Genomic DNA, 18,539 nt, shown 5'->3' with positions numbered 1-18,539 from the left:
TGTTCATTTCTAGTTATCTGAATACATTGTGATCTGCATTTGGAGCCTTTGTGCTATTTAATGAATGACAAACTATGCCCTTGTTGCTTTTATGTTATCATAGATAATGCATTGTGCCTATGGCAAATGTATGGTTATCGTCTTGTCTGTGTTTCTCTAGTTTCCCTTCATGAAATTTGAATCATGTTAAGTATTTACTCTTTCATATTTCATAACGAAAAGATCTAGATTTTACCATATTCACAATAAAGTTAATCAGATTAATGATTTTACTTGGCCTTTACGCTACCCTCATAAATAGGATCTAAATATGGCACCTTATGCCTCTATCGCTTCATGTGTCCTATTCTCTTTCTAAGATGATGGATAAATGGCATACTGTGCCTGATTAGTAAAATAAGTAGACTCTCTAACGCCATTTCATGGGATGTTTGAAGTGCTTTAAGAGCTTTGTGTTATTGAAGCTTTCTTTTTTCAGAATCCTTGGATTCGGGTTGTGATTTCTTCCTTCCGTTTTCCCCCCTTTAATTCGAAGAGTCGGCTTCTAAAATCCCGGAGGTCGTTTCACAGGTCGCACCCTATCCCACACCTATAAAACTTCCCGATTGTCGTGTTCTTAAGGTGAAAACCTTATTGGGGATCAACAGTCTTTTCTGGCATGCCCAATGGGACCCCCGGAAATTCTTTTTCCGGCTGAGAATCTTGTTTGCCAGATGAGATGATGGATGGCTATTTTAATGCATATCCGCAAATGGCCATGGAGGATACATTTATGGCACTATATGCCGAAGACTTTGTTTGTCCAACAACCAAGGAGATCAGGATGACTTTCAAGAGCAGTTGGAGGCTATTGAGATGTAAGAAAAACAACGCCAAAACATGCATTCATATTACACCAAGGCACAGCAACAATGCTATGAAGAAGAAATGAAGGGAGAATCACCAACCTTAGTCTCCCAGTTCATGAGCCCAGAAGATTTTAATGAGTAAGGATTTTTCCCAGAAATGATGAAACCCAACCAAGATTGGTGTTTCCCTCTTCCTTTCTTAGAAAGATTTTTGCCGACTAGTATTCTGAGCCCCGAAACCATCTCACTTTACAAAGGTGGACCAATATTTGGAGCTCGAGCCATTCTCACAAACAACAAGAAGAGGCTCCTCAGCCCAACGAAATATCAAAGTCCCTTGCTCTAGACGTGACACAAAACAAATCACAAAAAAGCGTCTTCCTAGGCCCGTAGAGAGTTCTTCCCCAAAAAAGATTAACAATTTCAACCAGAAACTGTAATGACCAGCAATCATTCAAGGTAGAAGCAAAGCCACATGATCATCTAGTCGATGAGGCAAACGATGATAATTTCTGGGACGAATTAGAGCTCTTTTGTTCATCAATTTTAGCTAAGCACCAGCCAGAGCAAATAAAGAATGGTCATTCCCCTGAAAGAAGAAAACTTAGAAAAGCACCCGAACCCAATCAGCGAAGAAGTGAAGATTTCAAAGGTCATCACATCTTATAAAGAGCCTAGTGCATGTTGTATCGAACCCTCATGAGGATGCCCGATTAGAGATCTCGTGCAGCGACAAGTAGAACAAGCAATTAAAATCACCATCACTCTGATCCATGGTCAAGATCCTCTGAAGGTAAGGTCATCTATCCTACCACCTCTAGGAAATATTTTCTCCATGATTACATATGTCGTAGTTCCTAGTGGGTATGAAGATTCTTGTGACGAGTGCTTATTATGTTCCCCTTGTCATCAGAAATATGAAAACAAAAAGAGTCTAGGGTGAAAGGGAAGTTCTTTTGAAAACCCAATTAATGGTTTTGTTTAGCATGTAAATAAGGTTGGTTAGGGTACATTAGGTTTGTAGTTTTGTTTTCAAAGAAGCGCTATTGTGAATTTGCTTGTCCTTGTGGGTAGGCATGTATACCTTTGTTTTCCCTAAGTGCCTCATGCATGCGTTTTGTTTGGTGGAAGCATTTGTTTTCTCAAGGCTTTTGTAGGTCATTTCCTGAAATAACTTGGACTTCTTTTGCAAAGATGAAAGCAACGTTACATGACCTAGGAAATATCAAAATATCCCAAAAAAGGGGAAAACGTCAAAGTTAGTAAACAATTGTACGAAGCAGGTATCCCCTTCCCATTCACTAGCTGTTGTATACAGTGAATGGTAGCCTTCATTTGTTCATTATTTATAGCATTAAAGAAAAGGACAAGAAACAACAACATAATATAAACAAATTTTCCTTATGCATCATTGAGGTGAAATTCTATGCATTTTTCATAAATGTAAAGAAAGATAAGAGGAAAATTATACCCATTCAATAATTGGTAAAGGCAATATACATTTTTATATATATTTCATAAAGCAATATTCACAAAGCTATCTATATCATTTTCCAAAAAAGAGGCAAAATCACAAAAGTATGTTGTTTTTCTTTTGACATTGGTGTATGCAACATCCAATAGGAGAAGACGGACCCAAACCCCAAGTCAATCAGATGCATTTTGATTGTCATCCTCGTCCTCATCCTCATCCTTGAAACCATCCGACCACTTGTCCCCTTTGGAATCCATGTTCTGGTCAGAGACCATGGTCCTAAACTCTTCTATCCATTCCATACCCAGTGTTGGGTTCTCTCCCGAAAGCCGTTTGAGAAATTAGCATGCAGGGATGTAACGGTCCCAATGTTCTTCAAGGCACATGGTGCGGGAATTGTAGACAAAGGGAAGCCATGGCACAACCGCGTCTCTTTCTACAAAAGGCCTTCAGATCAGTCGTGGCAGGAAGCCCAACCCCATATTGCGCATACCTCAAAACCTAGTCCAGACCACCAATAAGCTTGTCCCCAAACAACCCAAAGGTCAATGGGTGCTGGTTCGCCCAAATCTAGCAATGGCCCTACAAAACGTGACACAATGTCTGTGCCGACCCGGTATCTATCCGAAGTCTTCTCCATGTATCAATTTCACTGCTGCAACAACCAAGTCATTGTCTGTCCCTAGCAAGCATTCAAGGCGAACGTCGCTAATTCTCCACAGGAAGGCCTGTTGAACCTTCATCGTTGTTAGCCTTACAAGAGTATCCATCATAACATTACAATGCATTTCCTCTTTGCTAATCACTTCATAAGTAGCCTAATTTTGGGATGATCTCAAGATTAGCATAGGCCTACTTTTATAAATGAGCCAGCCTTTTCGCACAAGTCATCCTTTACTCCTACAATTAATTTTAGCAAGAACCATTCCCAAGGAAGAGGCGGCACATAGCAACAGTCCCAAGGGTGATGGATTCCCAATGCAAATATTCCTCTGCATGACACCAGGGATGATGTAAATCATACGCCTTGAGTAAAGAGAAAATTAAGGCATTTAATTTTATCTTTGTGATATAAGATTTTTTTTTTTCTTGGTGATTTCTTTTGTTTATAATTAAAGATTTTGTCCTTTTAGATGTCTTGTCATGTATAGGTGAAATCTTCGTGAATCCTTAGCATAAATTCATATTTAATACTCCTAGGGATTTTTGTTTGACAAATTAATATGTGGTGGATTAAGTGAAAAATCTAAAGGCCACTCCTGCTACCACTTTGTTTTCCAACCTGTGATGTGGCTTTAAAAATGCCCTTTTAAAGTAAAAACAAAAGGTTAAGGCATATTCTGGAAAAAGAAATATATAGCAATAAATGCAACCAATACGGGCAACTCTATCGGGGCTATAGATGCATGTCTAGCAATAGAGCAATGTTTGATGGAAATCAGGGTGATATCCTTGTCGGGGCTATAGACGCTTGTCTGACAGCAAGGCTCTATCCAGTTGGCTATGGGAGGTTGGGTCCATCCACGTAGCTTAATCCATTCATATACTCTTTTGCTCATCTTATCCAAGGAAGAAGGAATTAATCACATGCACACACCAGGTAGCAGAGCCGCTCACCCTCACGTGCAAATTTCTAATGTGCAAATTTTTAATTATAAATCGGAGAATGCAACAAGACTCTTTTAAATCTTATATTGTAGAAATAAGGTTTCATGCTTAACGTTTCTCGTCTTAAAGCACAGGATTTATGTTGTCCCTTCTTTCATGAAGTGTAATCTTTGCTTCAAGAACCCTGATCTCTACAGACAATTGTCCTGTGGTCTGGTTATCATGAGTCAATTCCTTACCCTCTGTGATTGTTTCAAATTACCATATGAAATCATTTGATGAAAGGTTTGATGTTCTTTTAGAGTTGCGTGATGAATGATGTTCTTATGTGTAAAGCTTCCTTGGTTGCAGGGAATCTGAATATCAGTAAGCAGGCACAATGAGCTTCCAAAGGTTTTCCTTGACAAAGTCTATTGCTGAAATCCGATTAGAGACATCCAATATGGACTATCAAGAGGCCTAATGAATAAAGCACCTGATCTGCCAAACCAGAGATACTGAGTTCACCTCCACAGGTGAAGGTTCCCCTACAAGTCACCAGAATTGTAGACTTCTCTGCAATGGTTGGTTTTCTCACTTTTTGATTTATAGATGGCAGCATCTTTCTTTCATCGAGCGCGGCGCATGGTGGGTCCTACTATCACAAGAAGAGTCGTGGCTTTCCTCTTGGAGTTCGGGCTCACCTTGGCAGAAGATCCACTTATTCGCATGTGTTGCATCCGCAGAGGATTAAAGTCATATTGTGGAGTTCCTTCAAAGAAACCCTACTCACTCGCTGCATGTCACGTCCACGGGAAGGTCTCACCAAAAGGTCTGAAAGGGTCATCAAAAGCCTCGTGAACTCTCCACGTATGCTGACCATATCTCCACTTTAGCAGGACAATAATTATCGGTCGTTAGGATCCCAACAATCATGCAAACTGAATGATGGAAACAACTGAGGAAAAGATGCGCATGCATGAACCGGAAGGCTTTTAGGTGTTTTAAAATCAAGAAAATCATGAGGATGATGGAAGTGGTTATTCCCTTAATCATGATCAAAACATAGATGCTTTCCATGTCGGAAATCAAGGGAGAATCTATGGCTCAAAGCTTTCCAACACAGAGGCAGTTGACAGCACTATTTTGCCCTCACCTCTACAAGATCTTTGGTGGTCAAGCAATGATATCTTTTTGGGAAATTAGTTATAAAAGGGGAAGAATGATTTGTAATAGGGATCCTTTTTTTTTATATCATGGCTTCGGTCACTGTTATGAGATCTGTTCTTTTAGAAGTTCAAGCTTCCAAGAATCCAGAGTCTTAAGACCCTTCAAGCTGTCTTGGAAATGGTTGTTCATTTCTAGTTATCTGAATACATTGTGATCTGCATTTGGAGCCTTTGCGCTATTTGATGAATGACAAACTATGCCCTTGTTGCTTTTATGTTATCATAGATAATGCACTATGCCTATGGCAAATGTATGGTTACCGTCTTGTCCGTGTTTGTCTAGTTTCCCTTCATGAAATTTGAATCATGTTAAGTATTTACTCTTTCATATTTCATAAGGAAAGGATCTAGATTATAGCATATTCACAAGAAAGTTAATTAGATTAATGATTTTACTTGGCCTTTACGCTACCCTCATAAATAGGATCTGAATATGGCACCTTATGCCTATGTCGCTTCATGTGTCCTCATCTCTTTCTAAGATGATGGAGAAACGGCATACTATGCTTGATTAGTAAAATAAGTAGACTCTCTAACACCATTTCATGGAATGTTTGAAGTGTTTTAAGAGTTTTGTGTTCATTGAAGCTTTCTTTTTTGAGAATCCTTGGATTCGGATTGTGATTTCTTCCTTCCCTTTTCCCCCTTTAATTCAAATAGCCGGCTTCTAAAATCTTGGAGGTCATTTCAAAAGTCACATCCTATCCTACACTTGTGAAACTTCCCAACTACCCTGTTCTTAAGGTGAAACCCTTATTGGGGATCAACAATTACTTCACACCAAATCACAGTTATAATATTAAATTTCTGCATGCCTGAATATGACTGCCTTAAATCAGATCAAATCCTCATCGATCCCATCCTTTGAATGCTTAATTGATCCTTTATACCCCTCCATCAGTGGTGGAGGGTCATGATCTTCTCCTTGGGTTACAACTATTCTTAGAAGAGGCATCTCTTCTTGCTGACCGATGCCCTTTGCAAATTGTGTTTAGCTTTTAATGATGCCTCTTAACTAATTCTCATGACCCGACTTCTCCTTACTAAATCAATCGACTTGTAAAGTGAGGTCTTACATTGAGGATTATACCTAAACATCTCCTCAAGGGTTACATTCTCTAAACGCCTTCCGCAATATCTTCGACTTGGTGAAGATAGATGATTGTAGCAGATTTTTTTATTAATGAAATTGTGAAGTCTTACATATTGTAAGACAATTTCATGTGACCGGGTCACTGTTTATATAATGTCAGATTGGGGGCTTTCAAGAAAAGGTTGGATACAAACTTGTGTCTAATCCAACTGAGTATTGCAATATATTTCTGAGTTCTGCAAAAACCATTGCAGAACCCAAACCACTCTGGAAGGGATTCTAATCCCAATCCAGGTCCGGCTTGGGTTTCCTAGGGTGCTCCCCGGCTCTCTAGGTTCAGCCCGGGGATGTTCAGACTTACCCAAGCCAAATCCAGAGGCCCAGGGAAGGAACTCAGGGAGAATCTGCCGAGGACCAAACAAAATATTTTTAAATGAAAAAAGGAAAAACCCTATCCCTAACTAACAACTTTCTTAGTCTTGATAAAGGATGAGGACTAGGAGGCTGTTACACAATGTCATTTGCATGGAGCAGCTAGTGGGAGTGGCACCAGTGCTGCGTGCCCTTCCAACAAACCTGCTGATGACATTGATGCTCTCGATGATGAGCAATATGGTGATTTTTTTTTATTTTACATGTTCAAATGTGCTATAATAAACCATTTTTATATATCTTTAATTTTTGACAGTTGACATTGAATTATCAACTATCAGCTGTGTTGTGTATTGAATTCTCTCTCTCTCTCTCTCTCTCTCTCTCTCTCTCTCTCTCTCTCTCTCTCTCTCTCATATAGATAAATCAATAGACAAATAGATAGATAGGTTATGGCTGAAGCCAGCCGTACCAAACCCAGGGAAAAAACAGAAAACTGCCGAACCCAAACCAGCAACATAGGTATTGCTTTTGTCCCCAAACAGCCATCAATACTTCTATAGACAGTTCTCAAAATGTCATAGCATTCAATCCATATAGCCTTCTATAACTTTCTATCCTTATTGATCCCTTTTACCATATGTGGGTCAGTTTCCTTTGTATATCTAGTTTTTACCCTGACATATTTCTTTTACTAATTGTACATTCAATTTATTGTGGCTAACTCATTAATAATGGTGATGGCATAACTAGCTACATAATTGATGGGTAACTAACTTGTCACTGATAATGACAACATATCTGAGTATTAGACTATATATATATGATGGGTATCTAACTTATTCCTGATAATGATTGAGTAACTGGCACAAGATTCTAATGGCTACAAAGAAGTACTCATGACCAAAGAATCCACTTGGAGCTGACAAAAGATTTCATTGTTTCTTTTAGGCATCATGGCACACCTTTTCCTTATAAACATGTCCCATGTACAGGACTTATAGATTTACAAGCAACATGCATGTTCCACAGTGTTTCCAATACAGGGATGGCAGGATGCATTTTGGGGGAAAAAGGTCATTATTTGGAGGCATCAGGAAATGAATATATATATAAAATTCAAACTTTACAGGTTTAGCTATACTCATCTAGATTCGAGTTTAGAAACTCACATAATGCATCAAATTTTAAACTCAATATTCAATGTTCATTGATTCAACTATAGCAACAATTAAAAAACTAAAATGTTTATTGCTTTTATTATGACAAAAGCACTCAAGGTTACAAAATAAAAATGCTCAACAAAAAGCATAGCAGTAATATTATAGATAAAGAATATACAACTATCAACAACTAAACCTCCTACAGCTATGCCTCATCTAGCTTATCAATATCAAAATTGGCCTATGACTTTGAGTCACTCCCTACATCAAATTATGACTTATTCAATGAGACTCCAATCAATCCTTGCTGCACCTTTTCCTCATCAATCTTTCTAGCACTTTTGAGATCGACATCCCAACATGCGGTAAGGCACTATGAACTACGAACTACAACTAACTTCTCCATCCATCCATAGGTAAGCTTATTCCTCTTGACAAAGTAGATGATGTTGTAGGTGGTCCAATTCCTCTCTATAGCAAAGGCACTAGCTACCTATGAGAATGGACAAGTGGAAAGCTAGTTCAACTTTGATATATCCTTCCCAAGGCACTATAAACTAAAGTCGCAAGGCACTATAAACTAAAGTCGCAAGGCACTATGAACTACAACTAACTTCTCCATTCATCCATAAGTAAGCCTCTTGACAAAGTGGATGATGTTGTAGGTGATCCAATTCCTCTCTATAGCAAAGGCACTAGCTACCTATGAGAATGGGCAAGTGGAAAGCTAGTTCAACTTTGCTATATCCTTCCCATGCAATCTCCACCATCCAATGGGGTCTCTTTGAGAAAGTTTAGCTCTATCCATCTTCGCCTTTGGTTTGTTGGATGGACCCCAAAGATTGACAAATGCAATCCACAATTCCCAAATTCTAAATGCATTCTCAGTGTGGTAAATCTTCCCAAGGGCCTTGATAAACCTTCCAATCACCTCATCATCTTTAGGAGGAATTCTACTAGGCAAGGTGCATACCACTTGGGTTAGGAGTAGGCTGCATTATGAAGTCAGAAGTTCATTACATTCCACCCTTGTGTCACTATAGTCCTAACATGCTTCTGATAGAATTCCAATCCAAGCCCCCTAATACAAATAGCTTGCTTCATTTGGTCAAGCACGTTGTCAAATATCTCATACGTCATTCTAGGGTAGGGAGAGTTTGTAGCAGCATATTTAATTACCCCCACAATAAGTGATATGACAGAGCGAATGTGTCTACAAGAAATATTTGAAAACAAATAAAAAAAATTAAAAGTAATGCTAAAGTTTTTTTAAATCACAATTAAAGTAAGCATAAAATATAATATAATAAAAATACAAACCTGATAAATTACAAACATTTTAAATTTGTTATCTTCACAATGGACCACCAAGCATCAAGTACCTTTTAACTCACCTTCTTCCTTTCTTCTGACTTTATTTTGGCCTACTTTTTTCACTCTCAACAAACCACCATGGATTGTAGAGCCTCTTGGATTGCCAAAATCCTCTCTAAAAAATGAAGTAGCTAGCATATCAAGTCTTGTTGGTGTCTGTTTTATCATCTACCATCATCTACCAAACATTAGGATAGGATACCCGAAGGTATTCTATCCTCTCCTGAAAAATCACTACAGATTCCAAGGTCTATATGTGCGAACAAGCGACTTTAGTGGAATAGCTTCTTGGGTAGTGTATGCTGAAATTTCAAGGGGGACTCACGTTGACAAGTATCTTGAACTGCTGAACTTAGATGGATTTGGCAATTTTAGGCTCTTCTTTTTTTGGGGGGGGGGGGGAATTTTCTGGGGATTTAGACTTTCAAAAGAAAGGGAAAAAGGGACAGGGTTTGAGAGGGCTAATCTAATCCTACGAATTATGGAGATGGTATCAACTGGGTGCTCTCGAGAAACCAAACCTTGCTTCGCCACACTAGGGACAACTACACAAGGCCGGTGCAATCTTCAATGGGTTGTGCTTATGATCGAGATGTTGGGATGCACAAGGGATGGGCTCAGACTAACTTTGCACGGTAGAATGGAAATCATCCATTTACCAAAAGTATGAGCGGAGATACACCATCAATTGATACTTATCAAATCCTTCATTCAAATTAACAACAATGAAAGCAAATCTAAATTAATTGTAACTAAGTGTTGAGGCAATTGAAACCATGCAAATCATTCAAATAATAGAGATTACAAAGCAGCGCACAGGCAATATATTATCTGGAAATGACCTTAAGCAACAATACATCAAAAACCTCACTCTCTCCAAATGAGAGGAGGCAACCTTATATAGTTTTTCAAAATGAATGAATGGCCGAGATCAAACAGCGATCAAGGGCCAAGATTGAAAGTCTTAAATCCTAATTAAGGTTTCCCAAAATGCTATCAGTTCAAACAAATGGAAGAGTGACACGTGGCGCAGCTACTAATTTCACTAGGGTGAGTGGCCACTTTCTTCTTTCAGAGATTCAACGTATCTGGACACAATGAGCTTGACCTCCTCCATGGTGACACTTGGCAAATCGCCAATCTGGAAGTCGACGAGGTCCACATCATCGGTACATGTGGCAAGGATGCCTTCCCACTCAACTGCTTGGGTGAGGAAGGCATCATCGATGGAAAGGAAGTTTGTAATCTTTGAAAGATCGCCTTTGTCAATCATCCCTGAATCCCTGAAGAAGTTTGCCTGAATCCGGGCTCTCAGGTTCTCTGCTTGTAAATGCTTCTCCCTTAGGCTTTCCTTCTTCCAGATCTCTGACGCCACACGAAATACCTTGCCCAGGATTTCTCTAACACTTGCCTCTGTCTCAAAGCACTTGGTCTCGGATTTCTTCAGAACCTCAATCCGAGTGACCAGAGTATAGTACCATGTGCCGAAGTCGTACCTGTCTCCTGTCTGTAAGATGCCTGCATCCACTAAGCTTCTCTTCGACATGCCTCAGATAACCTTCAAATGAGGGAGTATTTCATTATGAATTTCATCCACCTCTTCCCAATTAGAGGCTAGATCCTGGATACGATCAATCAATAAAGAAGTTGCCTCATGTGCCGATACTAAGTTTTCTACCAGTGTGTCAGCACGCACCGAAGAGCCTGAAATCCATTCCTTTTCTTGAGTGTACGAGCCCTTCATATCATCATAGTCCTTCATTGATCCCTGCTGAAGAGGTTGTGGCAGAGTAGCCGGGACTTCACGGTTGAGTGGGCCGGTAAGATGGAGAACATACTTCTTCCACTGTTGGTTCTCTTCTTCAACCTTCTTCCTCTTTTCCTTTTCATGAGCCAGCCTTGTCTTTAGAACGTTGCAGGAGTCATCAAAATATTGGATCTCTTGGTCTTGGGTGGGCTTACCCAGCTCTATGGTGGTAACCTTGTAATCATCTGCGATGACATTGTCTCTAGTCTTCCCTTCTTTGGGCACCGCTATCTGGATTGTCCTGAATCCGGCACTGTCTCCCTGAATTAGGGAAAACTTCCTGGCGGGTTTGGGTGGTTTAGCTATAGCGGGTTCATTCACCTTCTCCAGGAATGCTGCGGTGACCTCCTCAGTTGAGTGGGCCTCCTTGGGAACCTTGGCCTTTATCCTTGCTCTCAGCCAATCCGGAATGGTTGATTGTTCTACAGTGGTCTGATCAAACTCATCATCTGCCTCTCCTGGGTTTGCTGGTATGCCATCCAAGAAGATTGTAGGTGCTTCAATTTGCTCTCTGTCTGGACTTTGGAAGACCTTTTCCACTACTTCCTCAACTGGCTGGGAAAGCACTCTTACTTCATCATCAATCACACAGATGTTCATCTCTTGCTCCCTAGTTGCACTCTGATCAGGCGCAATGGAAGCACCACTTAGGATGGAGTGACTCTCGTTGGATTCTCTTCTCTCACCTACAACCCTTTTCCCTGTGACCTTTGTGGAGCTTCCAACCAACTCCTTCTTCTTTCAAGACCCAACACTTTCTGGATTTCGAGCATCACCGGCGAAGATACAAGGATCGACGGACAGAGTATCATCTACTCCCATTAATTCATAAGTCAAGGTCACACCTTTGGCCTTCAACTGTTTTGTCTTTTCAGACGCCCACCACCTTGAATACTCAACCACCGACCTCATGAGGTCTGCTAGATCTAATTTCTCTCCTTCTGTCCAATCTATGAAGACTAAGGGTTCATTTTTCATCTTCTCAAAGCCCGGTTGCTGAAGCTCTAGGCTTTCTTCTACCTGATCGGCAACTCTGAATACTTTTGTTGCTCTCACCATAGCCAACGAGATTCTTGACCAGAATCTCTTCCTGATCTCGAAGCTATCGGCTGCATTAGCCCAGTAGTCTTCTAGATCTAGTTTGTGCTCAAACGTTGTTCCTTTGATCTTCTTTATCCTATGGAATGGATCGAAATCTTTCCTTGCCTTGTATTGATAGAAGGGATACCAGGCCAGCTCCTTCTCAACGGTGGCAGCAGCCTGTGATGATGGACATGTTTCCAGCCCATTACCAATTGTAAGTGAGGACGTCCCTGCCTTCTTCTGCTTATCCCTTTGAATCACTATATACTCCTCCAATTGTCTCACAACCTCGAGCAACACCACTCGGTTGGTAGGGTAAGTTGGAAGCTTGTATGGAGGCCTGGAGAATCCCTAAATTTGGAGGTAAGTGAATTTTGGATATTGGATATACCAACACGCGAACCGACCGATGAAGTCCATAGACTCTTGAGAGAGCCTCTGGTGCAGGCCACCTTGAAGTGTCCGGGTAATGTGCATCAGGAAGGTATCATTCACCCTTTTGAAATGGAATTTCTCCTCCATGTGGAGCTGGGGATAGCAATCGTATATTGGAAACTGGTTCTCCTTGTTCCCAACTTCTCCTCTGCAAGTGAGACCTCTGTACCTATAGGTCCTGGCCAAAGAATAAAACAAGTAAGAACTCATGAAGAAAGTCCTATTCGTCTCCAGGTTCCTTAGCTGGCTGTCTAGGTTGTCGCTGATCATCCAGGCCCAGTCTATCATTTTTACTCCATTGATTATTTCATTAATGAAGTAATACATCCAAGGTTTGAATGGAGCTCCCTGAGGATTTCCTATTATTCTATTGAGCAGGACAATCATGTCCCCAATGTCCTCCTTGAAGTATGCTCGCACTAGGCTCTTTCTCTGGAGTTTGGAGGTGCCCTTCCTCGGCTTGTCTAGCCAGGAATGGTTAACTATGGCATCATATTCCTCTAGGTGGTCATGGTACAGACTGTCAGCTTCATCCTTTGTCATATACACTGCATTGTGGTACTCAGGGATCCTGAAGGCCTCTTTGATGGCCTCATCGCTGACATTTGCCACCACTCTTCCATCAGGTGCAACAATGTCCTTACTGATGGGGTTGTAGTGTTTGGCACATTTGACTACTAGTTCGTTGCACTGCATGGTAGGGAGGAAGCCAACAGCATGCACGATACCACTCTTCATCATCTTTCGTGCAATGGTGGTAGGCACAAGGTTGTCCAGACCAAACATTCGCTTCTTAAATTCCCTCAGGTTGATGTGTCTGAGGTTGGTGTTGCTGATGTTCTTCCACTTTGAAGTCATTCTCGATTCTAGAGGAGCATCTTTGTCTACCTGGAATTTCATAACGTCTGGGGCTTGCAAGCAAATAACGAAATTTTAAAGTTAGAAAATGATTTGCAAAGTTTTGAAAATAACGGGGCTGCGAAATGGCTAAGTGTTGGAAAATTTTCCATTTTTATTCTCATACTTAGCCATAAAATTGAATTTCCACCTAAAAACCCTCGGTCTTAAGGCTGGTTGTGGTTATCACCAAGTGTCAAAACTTTCAAAAAAAATTTCATACTTAGCCAAAAAAAATGATTTTCTTCCTCCAAAATTTTCGAAAAATCATTTATCAAATTCTGGAAAATATTTAGAAAATTCATAATTTTAATTTCACCTCTGACTTGGATAGTAGTAAGGCTAGAATTTTCTCCAGAATACTCAGAAAATTCAGAAAAGTTTAGATAATTCTTCCTCGTGCTAGTTGCCTTTCTCCAAAAATCTGTAAAACTTTTGCCAAAAAATATTATCCAACTTCCAACAATATCTAGAATTTTCTCCAGATGATCTTCAAATTGACATACTTTACTAAGCTCTCCTTAGTAACTTTGAACTTCTTGGTGTAATAATGAAGTTGATAATGAAGTATTTGTAGACAAGGTTAAATCTTCAAGTAGAAACCCTTAAAATCATCCAACTCATACTTCTAATTTGAACTTCATGTTTCCCAGTTTTAAGACAATATCTCAAAAAACCATTCCATTTTGATTTAAGTTTGAAGATATTTATCAATTCTCCAATATTCACTTTCAAAAAAAAAACTTTCCATTTTGATTTAATATCTCAATAATCTTTCAATATTCTTTTCCTCAAAAAAACTTTCCAGTTTGGATTTATTTTGAAGATATTTAATAATCCTTAGATATTTTCTTCATTTTGGATTTAATTTTGAAATCTCTGTGGATTTTTGTGACATCATGTTGACTTTGTTTGACCTCCCATGTGTAGGCGGACTTTTGGAAGTTTATCTTCATCTTCTCAAGTTTTGGCGGACTTTGCCTACCTCTCCAAGGTAGGGCGGACTTTAGAAGGTCTTCCCATGTGTATGGCGGACTTTGGAAGGTGTTGGTGGCACCCCTTGGTGGCATCACACACATGGCGGAGTTTAGACCAACTATCTCACATGGCCTAGGGCGGAGTTTAGACTTGGTGCTCTTGGGCAGACTTTGGTGGCTTCTCCACCTTGGGCAGACTTTGGAGGTTGCTCCCATCTTAAGACCTTGGGCGGACTTCAAGCACCTCTCCTCATGGCTCTCTAACCTTTGGCGGACTTTGGAGGTTGCTCTTGGGCGGACTTTGTAGGCTCTCCCTAACTTGGGCGGACTTTAGAGACCTCTCCTCATGACCCTCCTAGCCTATGGCGGACTTCAGGCTAGGCTCCTCCATCACTGGGCATGCTTGGGCAGACTTTAGACTATACCCCTATGCACCCTAACATACATGGCGGACTTTGGAGTGTTGGTCTTCATGGCCTCCCAACCTTGGCGGACTTTGGAGAGTGCTCCCACATGGCCTCCCAACCTTGGCGGACTTTGGAGAGTGCTCCCACATGGCCTCCTAATGCATGGCGGACTTTGGAGAGTGCTCCCACATGGCCTCCCAACCTTGGCAGACTTTGGAGAGTGCTCAACACATGGTCTCCTGCATCGTGGTGGAGTTTGAACCTGCAACCATACTTCAAAACCCTTGTTAGCCAGACTTAAAAGAAATTTCAAAATTTCACAGCTTAATCAAATTTAACCGGATTAACTTGAAATTTGAAATCCATGCTTAGGTGGATCGTCTGAAGCAGCAAAAAGCCTAAAATCTAGGGATTTAGCTTTTTTAGGTCAAAACTTGGAATTTTCGAGTTCCGGTCGAAGCTGGTCAGTGGTGCAAGTGTAAACCCTAGGTTTGATCCCGAAAAAGCAAAAAGCCTAAAATCTAGGGATTTAGCTTTTTTAGGTCAAAACTTGGAATTTCCGAGTTCCGGTCGAAGCTAGTCAGTGGTGAAAGTGTAAACCCTGGGTTTGCATCCCGAAAAAGCAAAAAGCAGACATCCCTAAAAAATAGGGAAAACTTTCTAAAAATAGCCATACCGGGGATTGGGCTAAAAACGCCAAAAACGAAACTTCCTAAAAAATAGGAAAAAGCAAAAAAGCAAACTTTCTAAAAATAGAAAGTTGTCCAAATTCGTCCAAATCAATTGTGATCTTCGTCCTTTGGCCTCTCTAAGCACTCTGGTGGTGTTCACATTTTGGAATCACATAACTTGCAAAAACTAACTTTCAATTGTCAGGGCTTGAAATGCTCTGAACTGGACAAGGCTTGGTGAAACTGCAGCAAAAGGTCACAGGACACTAACAAAACCCTAGAAAGCAGGAAAAGAGAGGGTCCCCATTTGCAATGGGGCGATGTGTGAAAAAGGTCACAACACACCTATTTGAGGAATCCCTCCATTGAAAATTCTTGAAAAGTGAAAGTGATGGGTAGTAGTTGCATAAAAATATTTTTTTATCTCTAGCTTTGGCCACAACCATTTTTGTCAAAACTATTTTTCCAATGTCTTTCATAACATTATTTAATTCAATAATACATGCTCCAAAATATTTGTTTGTATGCACCCCCCACCATCAAACTAGCAAGCTTACAACCATGGCTTAAATCAAGCTCACAACCTACAAAATATTTGAAGCCCCAACTTCCTTTATGGCCTCCTAAAAATGAAATTGGAAGTCTACATCCTTGCATTTTTGGAGCAATCAATAGATCTAAGAAAAGATGAGCTAGCTGAACGTGTAGCAATAATATTAAGGAGTGGCCAATATATAATATCAATATACCCATCCACGAATGGAGCAACCTGTTCTTATCCATATTTTTCTCATGTCTTCCATCAACAACTTCACCCTTGAATATTGCTTGTCAAGGAGGCTATTAAGCAATCTATGTTCTCTAAGGAGGCATACAAGGATTGAATTTTATTTGATCTTTTTAACAATTCTTTGAAATATGAAAATCATGTCAGATGAATGAGATAACGTGACATAAAAGAATTTAGCTATAGTATAATCAGCCTCCTAAAGTGCTTTCGTGGCCAATAACCATGCAACTATATTTCTCCCATCACTTGTTGCCTCCTCTTCTATCTACTAGAACCTTCTTCCCTCACAACATCCATCCTAAAATAAACAAGGAAAACAACAAATTGGAATGATCCACCATATATTCTAAAGGTGTACCTTTAGCTTTTGCCTCACCCTCCCTAACCAACTTAGTTAATTCAGCCCTCTCTTCTAAGGTTATTTTTCCACAAACCCTAACCCCATGTCCACTTATGCAAAATAAATGATGACCAACTCTACTATAACTCCTCTAGAAATCAATTTTACATATATGATACAATCAATGTCTTCTCCCCACAATTTTTGGATGTAATAAGGGTTTTGTGGGTTCGAATGGGCCTTTTGCATAATCTTTGACAATGACTCAAGGGCATTCAAAAGGTTTTCCTAGAGCATTTGCATTCCCAAAAGAGCCCCCAACACTCACTTCATTAGAATTCTCATTCCTTCCACCTCATACTAATTGCTGCAAGAATCCATCCTACTCGTATTGAGTTATAAATATAAAGTAAGAATAAACTGAAAAAAAAAACAGCCGAAAGAATGCCTATAGACTAAGATCTTTGACATTACAAAATTTAGAAAATGGTACCTATTTTAACTATGGTAATTGTAGCTTACATAGCTATGAGTGATCACACACTCAAAAACGACAAATGCTCACTATGACTAATCTTTGCTTCTTTTTCTTTCCTTCTTCGCAGCTACAAGTGCAAAATGCACAATTGCAAATCGATTGTGGTAGTTGTAAGTTGCAAATGAGCGGGCGGATTAGACATTGTGGGGGTTTAGAATTTTGTGAAGTGGCATGGGAGCGCTTTTTTCTCTTTATTTTCCTCAAAATTTTAAGTATTTTCTAAATTGAGAGACAGAGAGAGACAGAGAGACATCCGTGGGGCGCAAAGCCCCATTATTTTGGGGAAGCATCCTCAAAATATATGAGGACAGTAGGTAGCCAAGGGATGTTGCCCACTCCAGCGATAAATGCTATTTTGAATTAGAGGCTAGAAGCTAGCCTATTCCAGGTATGTGCTTTGCAAATCTTCCACTGTTTTTCTTGCTTACATGATATTATATAATAGAATTTAATTGGTTTAGCAAAACATATTTCATGAATTTAACACAACCTATTGTTTACTTGATGAAATCGAGAGGCCGAAAATGCATTCTCCTATAAGAAGTACTTAAATAGGGCCAAATAGAGCAGCATTGATATAGCAGAGTCTACCCTGCTGTATAAGATTGATGGTAGCTAGTTAAAAATGAAATGGAAGTCATGGAATTGATATGAGGAGTCTCTTCTGTCCCACAAATGGCAATATCAGTCATTCATATTAACAAACATTGTAAAAGAACTGAAAAAAGGAAAACAAATTACAAAATGAAATCTCATTACAAACATAGCATAGTTGTCAGAGCTAAAGATATATAAACTATAAAATTTTGCAGATAAACCAGGTTCAGGTACATTTTATTTGGAGTACAGGACAGTATTTTCTTCTCGTAAACTGCTTATCGTCATTTAAACAAGATTGCTCTAATCCAAAAATTAATAAAAACAGGAGAATGGGAGTATTGAATGGAATTGACCTGGAAATTGTCCGTTAAGAAGTGGCGAAGAAGAGGAGAGACAATGCATGGCCATCGCCGCCTGGCCTTGCCTTATCTTTTGCTTAAAACGGCCATTTAATGGCTGCTGCTGCTTTTTTCCAATCTTTCTTTTGAGTAAACAAGTGCCACTAGTGGTCAGTCATTGCAGTAATTTTAAATTTCAATTATAATTTGATTTTAATTTTTATTTTGAGAAATGAAATTGTATGAGAAATAGTAATATAATATTATTATATATATTTAGATTAAATTAAAAAATTTAATTAATTTAATGAAATATTAGAATAAAATTTATAATTTATTTAGACATAAGATTAGGGTTAAGTTAGGGTTATTTTTAAAATTGATGTTAGGTAAGTCTTAGATTAAATTTTTAGTTAATTATATTATATCATTTAAATATGACATAAAATTAAGTTTGGATTATGGTTCGTCACGTTAGTTATGATGGATTGCAATGGCAAGTACTAATAATATTTC

General features: G+C 39.4%; 1 protein-coding gene across 1 annotated transcript in view; it reads right to left on the bottom strand.

The window, feature by feature from the left end:
- Nucleotides 1–18,196, bottom strand: part of LOC131065744 (uncharacterized) — an 84,291-nt gene extending 66,095 nt beyond the window's left edge. Inside the window, exon 1 of the mRNA XM_058000367.2 lies at nt 18,039–18,196. Within this exon, the coding sequence (XP_057856350.2) occupies nt 18,039–18,093 (55 nt within the window). The 5' untranslated portion in view covers nt 18,094–18,196. The remainder of the gene's footprint in view (nt 1–18,038) is intronic.
- Nucleotides 18,197–18,539: the final 343 nt, after the last annotated feature.

This window comes from Cryptomeria japonica, chromosome 7 (assembly GCF_030272615.1).
Source record: "Cryptomeria japonica chromosome 7, Sugi_1.0, whole genome shotgun sequence".
Lineage (NCBI taxonomy): Eukaryota > Viridiplantae > Streptophyta > Pinopsida > Cupressales > Cupressaceae > Cryptomeria > Cryptomeria japonica.
Note: the sequence above shows the minus strand (reverse complement) of the source record. Positions and strands in the feature narration are given on the sequence as shown.